Source organism: Cryptomeria japonica, chromosome 5 (genome assembly GCF_030272615.1).
Source record: "Cryptomeria japonica chromosome 5, Sugi_1.0, whole genome shotgun sequence".
NCBI lineage: Eukaryota > Viridiplantae > Streptophyta > Pinopsida > Cupressales > Cupressaceae > Cryptomeria > Cryptomeria japonica.
Window position 1 is genome coordinate 39,129,894 of NC_081409.1, and position 15,067 is coordinate 39,144,960.

The 15,067-nt window shown below is 35.9% G+C and overlaps 1 protein-coding gene across 1 annotated transcript; it reads left to right on the top strand.

The window, feature by feature from the left end:
* Positions 1-11,722: 11,722 nt before the first annotated feature.
* LOC131076665 (uncharacterized) lies at positions 11,723-13,888 on the top strand. Its single transcript, XM_059220319.1, has one exon. The coding sequence runs from the start codon at positions 11,723-11,725 to the stop codon at positions 13,886-13,888; it is 2,166 nt and encodes a 721-aa protein (XP_059076302.1).
* Positions 13,889-15,067: the final 1,179 nt, after the last annotated feature.

A 15,067-nucleotide genomic window follows, 5' to 3' on the forward strand; every position in this document is an offset into this window, starting at 1 on the left:
GGTGCTTGAAAAACTATCTCAGAAACCAGAATCAATAACTTGCCAAAAAATGATCCAAATGCTCTACGATTTAGGAATAAGAAAGATGATCATGTCCTTGAGCAAATTCCATCTCCACAAGATCGGATGAGCCAATGCAAGAAAGTGTTGAATGAAATGTTGAAACTGCAAAACAGAAAATAAATAGAAAGAAAATATTTTTGGTTGATGCAAAATTGCCAAGAATCGGGGATGCCCTTGCACCACTTACATTGAGTGTCTTCTTTAGATTAGTTGCACTTAGATTAATTTAGGAGGAAAATCAATCTTTTGTTCACTGTGCTTTTCAAAGTGGTAGGTTATTATGCTCTCACCTCAACCAGGTGATCAAAAAACTAGACCCACTTTCTAGAATGTTTAACTTTTAGAGGGTCTGCCTCCTGAGTAGCCCTTAACGATCAGTGAGAGGGGATGACCCAAGTGGAAATGGGCTAACACAAATCTTTTTCAATCCACTATAAATAAATTGTGTTTGTAACGAAAGTTACAAGCAACGAGTGTTGATTAGTTCATATTGGCACCATGTCTCCCCATAAACCCTATAGAGTACAACCTCTATAGGCTGCGAGAATTCCTTAATAGAGCGTAAGGTGTCGCATGTATGAACACTCTACCAGATGCCTTGACTAAAAACTCTTTTTGTAAAAAGCTCAAATCCTTCTAGTTGTTGGCGCAGGAGGTCGAACCTCTAAAGCAGCTCACATACATACAGTTCTTAGTAGAGATACAAAGTTTGCAATGAGCAGTTTTCATGGGAACTGGTGATTGGCTGCGCCAAGGTTGGAGCCAATGGGATCAAGCATATAAGTATCCACTTTGAATAGTGTAGCCTCGGGGAAACCCATGTGAGATCAAATAATTATTGTCCTGGCCTACCATAGGAAATTGTACTTGCATGTGCATTTTTCTTTCGAAACATTGTGTTTGATGTGCTTGCATCACGTTTTCAAATCAAAAAGCAAAAAAATAATCATCCTAAGGAAAATCTCAAAACTTGTTGGAAAACAAACTGAATCATGCATTCTCAGTACAGAGTCATGCTTTTGCAAAATTTGATAGCACATTTACCTACCAGAACAGCGCATTCACAACTTTAGATCACACATGCACACTATTTGATAGAAAATTAAGTACAAAACAACACATTTGCAACGCAGAGTCGTGCATTTGTACAACAAGGCAGCACATTTGTTACATTGGACAGCACATTTACACAATTAGGTTGCACATTTATTTTTGTACATTCATAACAAAGGGTACTTCTTGCCATTAACTCAAAATTTTGAAAATAGTTCTAGATACCCATTATCGAGAAGTATTCATTTCAATTTTCATAGATTTAGCAACTGGTCAAACAGATAATTTTTTTGAACAAAATACCCAAAACAATAAATCACACCTAAGGTTATCACAAGTATTCACCTTTAACAAGTCTTAGATCCAACATCTTAAGTGCACAAAACACATTTTTATTGATAAATTTGATCTTTAAAACATAGTTTCTCAATAGGATATATTATCCTTCATCATGAAACTTTAAGATCAGATTAACCTTGTTTATTGACTTGGATATATCGTTTCAACTTGAACTTGGTATTATCAAACTTCACAAAACCTGCACTCACATTGGGATCAAAAACTTGTCAACCATTACATGCTTGTATGATCATTTTGTGACATCTCAAGAAAAGCAAACTTAGTTATAAGGAAATCTTGAAGAAGAGAAGGTTTCTATACATAAACCACCAAATTTTATTGAAGCATCACATATTTCTACACTGTTTTCATAACTATCTACATGGTTATGGAACGGAGTTTGATTAAGAAACCTTACAAGCATGTTCTTTTCAACAAAGAAACACCTTATCTCAACGCACCAATAGGGGTGGTAGAATCAACTTATTTTATCTTCCTAAACAATTGATCACCTATTGAGTCACATCCAGAAAATCAAAACTTGGGAAGTTTCAAATTGATCATATGCTAGTTTGGACCAGAGCTCAACACGAGCGATTGAGAAAACAACAACAAAAACAAATGGAAGAAGAAGATCCAATGTTTCGTCCATTTGAATACACGTATGTTCATGAAGAAGCAGTCAATAATACCATTAGAGACCTTGAACAATTTTCTACATTTAACAAGCTAATGGAAAAACTCTTAGAAAAAGAAAAGCAAAAATATTTCTTAATGTTGGTGAGTTCAAGAGTAAAATTTCCACAAGGTTTTAACATGGAAAGATTGAAACAAGATGCTAAAACAATTCATAATCAAAACATTGATGATCACAACGACGATGACATAAATCGAGTAAACCACAAAGAAACAAGAAGAGATAGAGAAGAAACAAGAAGAGACGGAGAAGAAACAAGAGGAGATAGAACAAGAAGAGACCAAGATGATGCAAGAAACCAAGATGAAATAAGAAGGGAGAGAAGTGATAGAAGAACTTATGAGGATGCAAGGAGAACCCATGTTGATGATCCTCTATCAACTCTCACTCAACAAATGCAAACTTTGCAACAACAAATACAAGATATGAAGAACGGAACAAGTTTAAAGAAATATTCATTGGAGGACATTTGTCCATATCCTCTTGATAGAAGCTTGAACATGATACTATTCTCGCAACATTTAGAAATCCCAAAATACGATAAATATGATGGGAAATCTGATCCTCGAGATCATATCGGGGAATTTTGCACTATGAGTATGGAGTTTGCACACAATGAAAATTATTTGATGCATTTATTTATTAGAAGCTTAAGTGGGAAATCAATGGAATGGTTTTCAAAATTTCCATCTGGGATTAAATCTTTTCAAGAACTTGTGAATAGATTCATCTAACAGTACTCCTACAACATAAGAAATGAGATAACAATGCTAGACCTACGCAACATCAAACAAAAGAATGGTGAACCTTTCATGGTTTTTCTATAGCAATGAAAATGATTGTTTAATAGGTATCCAAGAGATGCACCAGATCAAGAGAAAAAGGACATCTTCATTGACAATATTACCAGTGAAATGAGTTATAGACTCAAAATGTAATATCCTCCCAATTTTGCAAAAATGATTGAAAACGGTTTGAAAATAGAGGATGCTATGGTCAAGAAGGGAGAATTAAAACTTTACAATTTCTCTAACTACAACAACAACAACAATGGTAATAATAGCAACAATGATAAACCAAAATTCTAGACGAAGAATAGAAATGTTGCCAATGAGGGAGTATCTCATAACAATGATGCTAAACCACAACAACCCATTTTCAATCTCTCAAGTTGAACACCAATAAACAATCAAGAGAATACCAAACCAAAGTCCTTTTATTCCAACCTCCGCAGAAATTTTACACATTGGGGAACCATTGGAAACGGCCCTAAAAATGCTTCTTGCAAACAAGTTAATCACATTACCAGAAGCAAGAGATTATGAGCCTAAGGTTAAACTAAGTTGGTGGAATGGAAATTATTTTTGTGATTTTCATAGAAACAAAGGACACCAAATAAATGATTGCCAAAGACTGAAACATATCATTCAGGACTTGATTGATAATGAGGTTATTACAATGGATGGTCATAAAATGAATGAATCACACTTGGCATTTAAGAATCCACTCCCCAATTATGAAAAGCGTGGACCATCTAATCCATCTAAGGACAAGTGAAAAGCAAAGGTAAACTATACCTACGCATACGACAATGTAATGAATGTCATCATCGTTAAAGACAAAACACCTGTAGAACCAGTGAATGCAATTACTCAAAGTAAGGAAAAGGTGGCATTTCCGGGTGTAACAAACAATAAAACATCCACTTCAAAACAATACAACTTAGTGGATAAATTACAAAAAATACCTGAATATTCTCAAGATCTCACCAATGCATAAGGAAATATAGGAGAAAGCTCTAGTAGAAACAATAGTCTCTAAGGACTTGGATGTTGATCAATTTAAAAACATGGTGGGACATCTCATAGCCCCTCATTTCCTATCATTCACAAAAAATGTTGGCATATCATTGCAACATCCTCATAACGCCCCCTTGCATAGAGAAGTCACTATTCATAAAACCTGTGTCCAACGTGTTCTTATAGATGGAGGAGTTGGATTAAACATTTGTGCATTAATTTTGATAAAAACTTTGGGATATTTAGAAAATGCAGTGGATCCTAAAAGGAAAATAACAATCAAGGCCTATGATGAAGAAGAACGTTCTTCTAGAGGAACAATGGTTTTACCACTCAAAACGGGACCAGTTGAGAGAGATACAGTTTGTCAAGTTTTGGACTTGAATTTATCTTACAATATTCTTTTGGGTGGATTGTGGATTCATGATATGCTAGCAGTTCCTTTGACATATCATCAATGTGTCAAATTTTCTCATAATGGACAAGAAATAACCATATCAACAGATTCCAGTCAATATTGCAACAATTTGAAACCATCTCAAGGTGAAAGATTTCCTCATAATAGAGAAGAATTATCTCCTACTAAAGCATCTTAAGAGACATCATTCACATCCACTCTGGGAAGTTTTGAGAAAAAACTAAAATTGAATTATGCGGGAATGGGAAAATATTCGTTGCAAACTTTACCATTTTCCCCAAAGTCATATGGAAAACCTACAAATGAAAAAACTCAAACCCAGAAAAAGCCTATTGAGATATTTGATGGAAAATTTGTTAGAAATGGAACATTATCTAAGGAAATTGAAGAAAGGGACATACTTGATTTGTAATGCTCGCCAAAATACCCTAGAGAAATTAAAACTACTAACACGATAATGGAGATTAATTTTTTTTTATTAACATCTATTAACAACTAATGTGTCATGTAACATCTCCATCTAATTGCATTCATTAACCAATAACCATTACGAACACACATCATTACATTAATTACGTAAGTGGAAATAACATAACATCATTAATCTCTCTATAAGGTACTTCAACGTCATTACTTATTTTACCACCATAATGACATCCTACTCACATGATAAACATATTCCATCTTAATTTAATGCATCATATTCATTTCCTCGCGATGAGATATACAACCTACCAAATTATCTATCCATCATGATATGCATGTCATTCTACCATTTTACTACATATTACATTGCCTCCTTATAAATGTAAGACAACCCCATATTCATACATTCATTTTATGCACCAAATCTAAATGTGTTTTAACCCATCATTTCCTTTCTACATGATCTTATCATTTTCCATAATAGTGCAATCCTAATGCATGGGTATAATCCATCCTTACTAGTCCATTTAAACATACTTCAATCATATCTAATACTAACATGATCTCATTCCATCTATTATGATTATCTACTCATAATGTATAAATCATAATTAATTCTTCAATCCACATGATAAACTAAATTCCCTCATTTCTTTACTTAATCACGAGTAAGCAAAACGTCACACTATTCCTTCAATCATAAAGTTCATTTACTAACTTACAAACATATAACTATATAAATCCATTACTTCTAATATAAGTACATGGCATACATCATATATACAAGTCACTTACTATCTAGCTAGCATGAATTACCTATTAGGAACATGATCTATTCACATTTATAACTCCCTCATTACCTCATAGCTTACACATAGCACCAAAAGCAAATCCACAAATCCATTACCAACATATTCTTTTTTCTAATCCAACTACACATACAACCACTTTCTTAACATGATCATTTCATTTAATAAACCCTAATGCATAACACAAGAATCCTAATAATTTTCTTCCATAATCTTTTTCATTCTTTGCATACTTTTCTTAATTTCCAAGCATACACATTGAGACATCATTATCTAAACCTTATCCATATTATCTAACATCCTCAATATTGACATTTAAGATTATTCATTTTCTCAGGGTTCTTTCACATATTAAATCACAATCTAAAGAATAACCTTAAAATTCCTTTCTAACCAATACAAAAAGATCATATTTTAAATCACATCTATTTTAATTGCAACACCATTGCCAAATTTAGTTACATGAAATCATTCCCTTCATTTAACAAGAACATCTCATTTCCACATTTACAAATCATAAAATATCCTAACTACCATTCATGAATTACTTACAAATATATTTACATAACAATACTTCAAGAACATATCTCTTCTTTTACATGATTCCATCCACCACATACAAGATACTACATACATGCATTTCATTATTTTCATTACATAAATCTACTACAAGGTACATCTATATTACATCAAAAAAGATAATCCACATCCACGCACGAAGAATCTAAGAGAACATCCCAATGGCTAAAAAGTACCAACCACCTGACCATGTGGAACCAAAGGAACCACCCCCCGTGCTAGGAGATGACACAAGGTCCCAACACACACTTGAAACCTAAGCTAACACCTATAACCAGAGAGACTTACCACACATGGACTCGCACGCATGGGCCAATCACATCATACAAGACTAAACTTCCAAAGGCGCACGAATCAACAAGGCATAAATGCAAACTCAAAAGAGGTGATAATAAACCACAAGGGGACACATGTAGGAGTGGAGTGTCATCACATGCCATCCTCTAACATAACAAATGTATTATATATAACAACATAAGGCACTAGCTGTATGGGCATGTGGAGCCATCTCAACCTATGAGAGAACAAGGGAGATTGACTTGCCATAGCAATGGCCTTCTCATGCTTATCCTAAAACATCCTCCCTAGGATCAATTCATGAGGCTCAAATCACTTATTATCTTTATTAATGAATCTAACTACCCAACCCATTAATTATTAGTTTATCACTTCCAATGTGTCCTGACGATCTAGAATTCATGCATCCTTACTAGGAGCCTTATTCAATTCATACATCCTTACTAGGAACCTTATGTAATTCATACATCCTTACTAGGAACCTCATGCAAGCCTATCTCTCATGACCCTAGTCATCACATGGAAGCCCACTCCCCCCTAACATGGCCCAAACAATAAATGCATTAAGAGGCTCATAATATTAATTAAATCTGAAATCATAATCATCATACACCCATCCATATACTTGGTCATCCAAAGGTCATCAAAACAATTAAACAACAAGATCCTCATAGCATAAAATGCATCAATAAGATAACAAATTTCTACAACAAGGCACATCTACTTGCTGGACTGAGCATAATAAATAGCTCTCTACCATGGCTTCTCAACATGGTAGAGGCATAACTCCATCATAAAGATCATATAAAAGAAAAACCTTAAAAGATTCATCAAATCCATCGATTGTACAATCTGTAAAATCATCAATAAACATCTGAAAAGCCTCCGGTACAAACAAATGATTGAGAGAAATAGATTAAAATAAGTAAAATATTGGGAAACTCCAAATACATAGTCATAGTGTTTTAATCATAACTTAAAAACCCAAATCGCAAATTTAATGATTTTTATACAAAATTTAGATGACTTCAAGGACAAAAAACCCAATAAATTTAGTAAAAACCTAGGTAATATTATTGGATACATGTTAGAAATAAAGTCGCAGATCTGTACCTAAGAACAGCAGATACAACACAAACATAAAATACAGGTTGCGACATAGAATCAAAATGAATAAATTAAAATACATAATTTGTAGTTTGACTATAATCATTTTTCTCATTTAAAACCCACAAACAACAATTTCTGCAAACACTAAGAATACAGATAAATAAAATAATCTTTACAAAAGACAAGGGCTCCAACTTGGAATTAGAAGTTATGAAAGAAATTTGATGAAGAGCTCCAAATCCAAATCCAAACACAAGATCTAGCAAAAAAACAAGCCACAATCCAAATGTTGTAAACCAAATCTTCAAGAACGGTATAAAAACCCCCCGGCAACAAGCCTAGACTACCCAATAAAAAGAAATCCAAAGCAAAACCCTAACCAATGAAAATAAATCAAAATATAATATTTTATACCAACCCCATGTTAGGTTACTTTTATATTTTTCATTTAAAATTCAACCAATGAGAATGGATGATAGGTAGTAGTAACACAAAATCTTCTGATACAAATTAGTGGGAAGATATTATTATTTTATTCAAATGTGTTCATACGCTCCCACTAATAAATAAAGTCAACTATATAAATAAAACATAAGCCATGAGAAAGCGAAAAGCGAATTTCGGCAGAGTTTTTTGGTGAGCGAAAAATAGCAGAGTTGTTAGTTTCCAACGCTGCGATGGTGGCGTCACCCCCTGGTGACCCAGGTGGCGATTGTAGCCAGCTAGACACCCCTAGCCAAGGTAATTTGCAGGAGGCGGTGTGCGATGAAGTTATGAATGACATTAATTCCTCCTGCAGACGGACGGTACTCGACAGTCCTCAAGGCGACTATGGCGGTGGCTCCAATTTATTACCATCTACCTCGCGTCCGAAGTCATTCTCTGAGGCAGTGGCTCACACTGTTGAAATTAACGCTAAGGCCAGGTTTGATCCCGTCTGCCCTAGGTCAAATGAAGAGGCTGAGAAAGGTAAGAACCCTTCGGCTTCCCCTACGTCCTTCTCTATTGCTCCCAATTCTGATATGCTTAATGAAATTCTTAAGGAAAAAACTAGGTTGAGCAACACGGCAATTTTCTTTTCGGTTACTGATGTGGACAAATGTCCTCCGAGGAAATTCATGGATGATTGGTTTCATAATTTTTGGAACAATAAACTAGGGTTTCATATTTCTTTTTGTAGGCAGTTACAGAAAGGTCTATATGTTATTTTCTTTGTCAATTCTGATGCCCAAAAAGAAGTTTTAAAAAGACAATATTGGTCAGTTGGTTCGACTTCTTTTAGGGCATTAGCCTGGTCGGCGGATGTTGTTCATGAGGAAGTGCTTGCGTTGGCGGTGCCTAGATGGATTTTGGTGAAGAATGTTCTGCCTTTTTTATGGCGGTTCCTTCCTCAGTTAATGGAGCCACTAGGAAAGACCATCCCAATGGATGAGTCTGCGAGATTGGTCCCTCACATGGACGCAAGGATGTTAATTTCCCTCCTGCCAGGTAAAGAGATTCCGGAAACAATCTGTGTTGATATTTTGAATGAATCCTTTGTTTACCCTTTGGAAGTTTTGGGTGGGCTCAATGTGTGCTTCCTTTTTCGAAAGGAAGGACACCGTAGAAGGGATTGCCCTGTTTTAAAGAGAAAGTTGGTGAATAGCCCTAGTGTTGCGTACGTCAACCCGCCTGATAAAAATGTGAGCCCCGCTAACGCTAAGGTTCCTCCTCCAAATAATGACACTAGCCCTACTGGTGTGAAGGTCGCGTCCTCTCCTAACCCTTCTTCTGTTTCGAAGAGTCTCAATCCCAGTATTTCTCCTAATCCCTCTGCTACTACCAACATGCCCCCCAAAGACCCACCTAATCCTACTGGTAGTGTTGCCCAACCTCATTTCAGCTCACAAATTATTCCCGCTGGATATTCAAGCATTGATCTCAATTCTGATGATGGTTTTATCATTGTTCAGGAAAAGAAAAAACGTAAAGCTTATCATGGCTCACGACAGAAAATAGTGGCCTCTGATTCCATTAACAGGTCGGTCACCACTATCCATCAAGGATCTAAGCCCATCGAAAGCCACCAGGAAGAACTATCTGGTGACCTTGTCTTAAATACTAATAACTCGCAAATTGTGGTTGTTGACAAGTATTCCACACCTAATAATACAGTTAAAAGACCCCCTCAGAAAGCCTTTAAGGAGATAGAAGATGAGTACATTCTGGAGCTTATTCCTGCAGGTATCTTGGCGGTTGTTCCAGCTGCTATGCCATCCATGGACATTGATTCTTCTAATGTTAATTGTGATATTGAGGCGTATCTAAACTCTAACAAGGTTTCCTTATGAATTGCTTATCCTGGAATATTAGGGGGCTTGAGTTCCCCGATAGAAAGTTTGTTATCAAGCATGTGGCTTCTTCTTTTCAATCCATTGATTTCTTTATGTTGCAAGAGATTAAGGCTACTGGCTTTATGCTAGATTCTAGTCTTAACTTTATATGGAAAGATGTTGTTAAATTTTTCACTAAACATGATAGAGGTAGAGGGGGAGTTGCTATCTTGATTAACCCAAAATGGGAAAAATATATTTCCCAACATGGTTGCTCCTCGTGTCACAGAGTCGTGTGGTGTATTATTGAACATGAAAATCATACCTTTGGCATTTGTTCCATCTACGCTTCTAATGACCCCAGAGAAAGAAGCACCCTGTGGGATTGGTTAAGTACTCTCCCTGATATCCCTTGGCTCTTTGGGGGAGACTTCAACATGGTTGAGTCGCAAGAGGATAAGTTTGGAGGCATCCCATTTCACTGGAAAGATAATGAATGTATGCATTGGAATAGATTTATTAATACTAAGAACCTTTTTGACCCCCTAGTTGGTATTAAATCTATCCACCATGGTCTCTAGCACACTTGGTGCAATTTTCAACAGGGTCAATCCAGAATATATTCTAGGCTTGACCATTTTTATGCTAATAAGCACTCCTTTTCCTTTATTCCCTTCGATGCAGATTGCATTGTTAAGACTTTTGCTACTACTCTTTCGGATCATCACCCTATTTTTGCTTGTGTTAACTTCATCACTACCCCTGCTACTCCTAAAGTTAGGGATTATAAATTCATCCTTACTTCCAGTCTTCTTTTGGACAATGATGTCCTGGCTGCTATCCAGATCATTAGTGGTATTAATAAATATAACCTTCGACATTGTTCTAACCTGGAAAGATGGTTGTGTAATATCTCTACCTGGAAGAATCTCGTTCAAACTATCGGCCAAAAAAGGGCCAAGGATTACAGATTTGTTGAAAAATAGTTAAATACCAATCTGCAAATTGCTGAGAGTAACATTCAGGACAATCCTGCTGACCTCGATCGGTTATCTCAGGTTATGGTTGCTAAAGATGCCCTTAGAAACCACCAGCAAATTAAGATTAGGGGTGCTAAGATTAGATCCAGGGCTCATTGGCTCCAAGTTGGAGACAGAGGGTCAAAAATTTTCTTTAACCTTCTTAAGCACAAACATTGTAAAGAAGCTATAGATAAGCTCTCAATAGACAATCAGGATGTTTCAAATCCTTATGCTATCTCTAATGCCTTTGCTGACTTTTACAAAGCCCTGTTCTCTTCGGAAGATTCGTTGGAGGCTGAAGTCTGTAGGGATAAGTGTAAACCTTTAATTCCTGGCAAGCTTGATTCTAAAGATATCTCTAATTTATCTAAATCCATCTCCATTGTTGAGGTTGAGGTTGCGGTTAAAGCCCTTAGCAACGACAAAGCCCCAGGCCCAGACGGTGTTCCGGTGGAATTTTATAAGGCTAATCTAAGCTGGATTAGTAAGGACCTTCTTGATCTTTATAATGAGGCCATTTCTAATGGCTCTCTTGGCCCAGATATTAATCAAGGTATTATCAAACTACTTCCAAAAGATGGCAACAAGGCTCTTATCAAAAATTGGAGACCTATAACCTTGCTTAATGTCTCCTATAAAGTTCTTGCAAAGATTCTTGCTCTTAGATTAGTCAATATCCTGCCTAAGTTCATTGGTCCCTCCCAAACTGGTTTTATTAAGGGCAAGTACATACTGGAGACTCTTATCACCAGCTGGGAAGCCATGGACTAGGATAAAAATTCTCACCAGAACACTGTCATGTTGCTTCTTGATTTTGAGAAGGCCTATGACAGAGTCGAATGGAAATTTATTCTGATGATGTTGGAAGCATTTGGCTTTCCTCCTTATTTTTGTCTTGTTGTTCAAACTCTTCTTAAGGATGCCTCTGCGCATATTGAAGTTAATGGAGTTCTTTCCCCCTCATATCCGCTCGGTAGATCTATCAAGCAGGGTTGCCCTCTAGCCCCTGCCCTTTTTGTCATAGCCTCTGAAGCCCTGTACTATATCCTCAAAGACTCCTCCTTGTCTCCTGATGTCAGAGGTATATTTCTTCCCAACGATGAAGAGCTTATTAATTGCCAGTTTGCTGATGATACGGCTCTGTTTTTTGAGCTTACTGAAAATAACTTTAAAAATCTGCAAGGAAAGCTTGATGTTTTCTGTTCTGCTTCTGGTGCTCATATTTCTCATGCCAAGTCAATTTGTCTTGGTTGGGACGAGCACCCCCCTGAGTGGTTTGTTAATTCCGAATTTCAATGGGGAGGCCCTAACAAAACTGTCAAATATCTTGGTATCCCCTTTTCTGTGGAGCCTACCCTTAAGAATATGTGGCTCTGGATTAAAGAGAAGATTCTCAATAAGCTTAATAAATGGCATAATAGAACTCTTTCTTTGGCTGGCAGGATTCAAGTCTGTCAGAAAATTTTGTCTTCTTACAGTATTTATTATTCTTCAACTTGGTTGTTCAGTAATTATCAGATTCAAGAAATTCAAAGTGCCATCAGAACCTTTCTCTGGTTTGATGGTAAAGGAAACAAAAAGCAGCATGTTGTTAAATGGGCCTGGTGCCATGCTGACAAGATCCTTGGGGGGCTTGGGCTTAAAGACCTGAAAACCCAGGGTATTGCCCTTTCCGCCAAATGGATCTTTCATTCCTTGGAGGGTAACAGCCCTTGGAAAGTGCTTGTCAAGCATAACATTGAGAGAGGCTTTCCCAAGAAAGCTAAGTCTTGGAAAAACCTCCCTTTCAGTGATCTTCTTTTAGGTAATTTCCCTGTTGCTGTGCAAGGTTCTGTGGTCTTCAAATCAATATGGAAGGCCTGGGAACATGTTAGGGATCATATCTCCAACAAGGACTGTTACTTCAATGATCAACTCCACGGGGAAAGATCTATTTGGTGGAATTTGGTCATCAATGGGAAGCCCCTTGCTTTATCCCAAGGATGCTCTGCCGGATCCTGGGCTAAAAAAGGGATAAATCAATTTGTGGATTTGTTTGAGGATGGTCTCCTCCCCTCGTGGGATGCCATTAAGACCAAATATGACATTCCTGACTCTCAGAAGAAAACATACAATATGATCCTTCAAGCTGCTAGAGATCTCCCCTCTTTATGCCATGTTGATTCTCTTAGACATCTTAATTGCAAGTGGTCGGGGGGAGTTGTTATGGCTAGCCTCAAGGCCAAGAACATCTACTCTGTTATTAATCAAACTAATGATATTATTGTTCATGTGAACTCTGTCTGGTATTCTTCCTTTGATACTAAGATGTGGAATAAGTTGTTTCAGTATTTATGGAGAAGTCCTATTGAGCCAAAAATTAACTGTTTTAAATGGCTTGTTCTGCTTGATAAGCTTCCTGTTAAAAGCTTTAATTCTGATTCTGACTTGTGTAGCTTTTGTAGACTCCCAGAAACTGGGAGACATATTCTTTTCGATTGTTTATTTGCTAAAGAAATTTGGAGTATGTTTGGTGTTATCTATCCTATTACTGTGAGCATTCTTGACATGATTACTGGTTATATATCTGGTCTTCCTAAAGATTTGAATCTTTTTTGGAATATACTGTCCTCTAACATTCTTTGGCAGATATGGAAATGCAGGAACGAAGAGAAGTACCAAGGTAAGCCAAGGGCTCTTACTGAGTTTTTCAGGAAACTCACATATTTTAAAATCTTTCTGCAGGTTCAAGTCACCATGATGATAGAGAGAAAGAAGCTGGAAAGATTTCTCAAGACTAGTCACGCGTCCTTCTACTACTATGAGCTGAAAAACGGATACCTTTGGCGGAGAACGTTGGAAGATCTTCACGCCTTTGACCAAGCTTGTGACAAGCTCAAGAAAGAAATCAGGAAAAATGCAAATCCCAGGATGGAAGAGCTCTCCTTGCTATCTCAGGTTCAAGCGCATAAGAATATAATCTAGATGGAAGGCCCCCAAGGCTGGACTGCCTGGGTTGATGATTTCTATGATATTCTTCACTAGTTGGTTATCAAGTACCTTTATGTATTGAGTTGTATATTCCGTTACTCTGATTTTTTGGCGGCAATCGGAGGTTAATCCTCCCTGAGGGACTTCCTTTTGAACTCTATTGTACTTTTTTGATATCCTTATGCTTAATAGAAAAAACATAAGCCATAAATAAATAAATTAAATATAATCTCATAAATAGTCAAGCCAATAGCATTTAATGGTAGGTGGGGAATATAATAAACTCATTTACTCTTGTAACAAGAGAAATAGCTAAAATTGTATAAAATATTATTTACCAAGTAATAAGAGAAATGTAATAAGATATTATAAAGTATCGATTACCAATGCACAAACAATAATGACCATGCCCTATTAAATATCTAAGGGCCATTTAAGATAAAACCAATTAAATTATTGAATACAAGATGTCAAGGCTAATAAAATAAAAGTTGACTAAATAAATAAACATAAAATAACCAAGGCTCAATAAATAAATTAAAAGCCACCAATAAATATTATCAACATTAAAATATCAAAGGATTATTAAACAATAAATAATAAATAAATGTCAACTAAACAATAAATCAATAATAAATAAATAAACATTAAATGAATAAATAATTAATTAATTAAATATTTAAATATCAAATAAATGGTCAAACCTCAATAAAGATTAAAATACCAAATAAATATTAAAATCATAAAAATAAAATAACCATAAAATATCAAATAATTAAATGCTCAAGGAAAATAAATTAAAAGCATTAAAATAAACATTGTTAACTATAAAATCACACATCAAGAATCACATAATCAAATAAATCAACCATCTCTAAACATACTCACAATACTGAAAGGATCAAACTCACAAACTGATGTGGCAAATTACGCCAAGACGCTACGACACTTGGTGCACATCTTAGACCCAAAGTATGTGAAGGGAACTCATGTCATCTCTGAACCTCATAAGCCATTGGAATTAAAGACACGCTCAGACTTGTGAAGCCAGCTGGAGTCGATGTCTAGTACCTGTTAGGTCATACAACCACAAAATGATAATACAACATATACATACATACATACATACATACATACATACATACATACATACATACATATATATATATATAT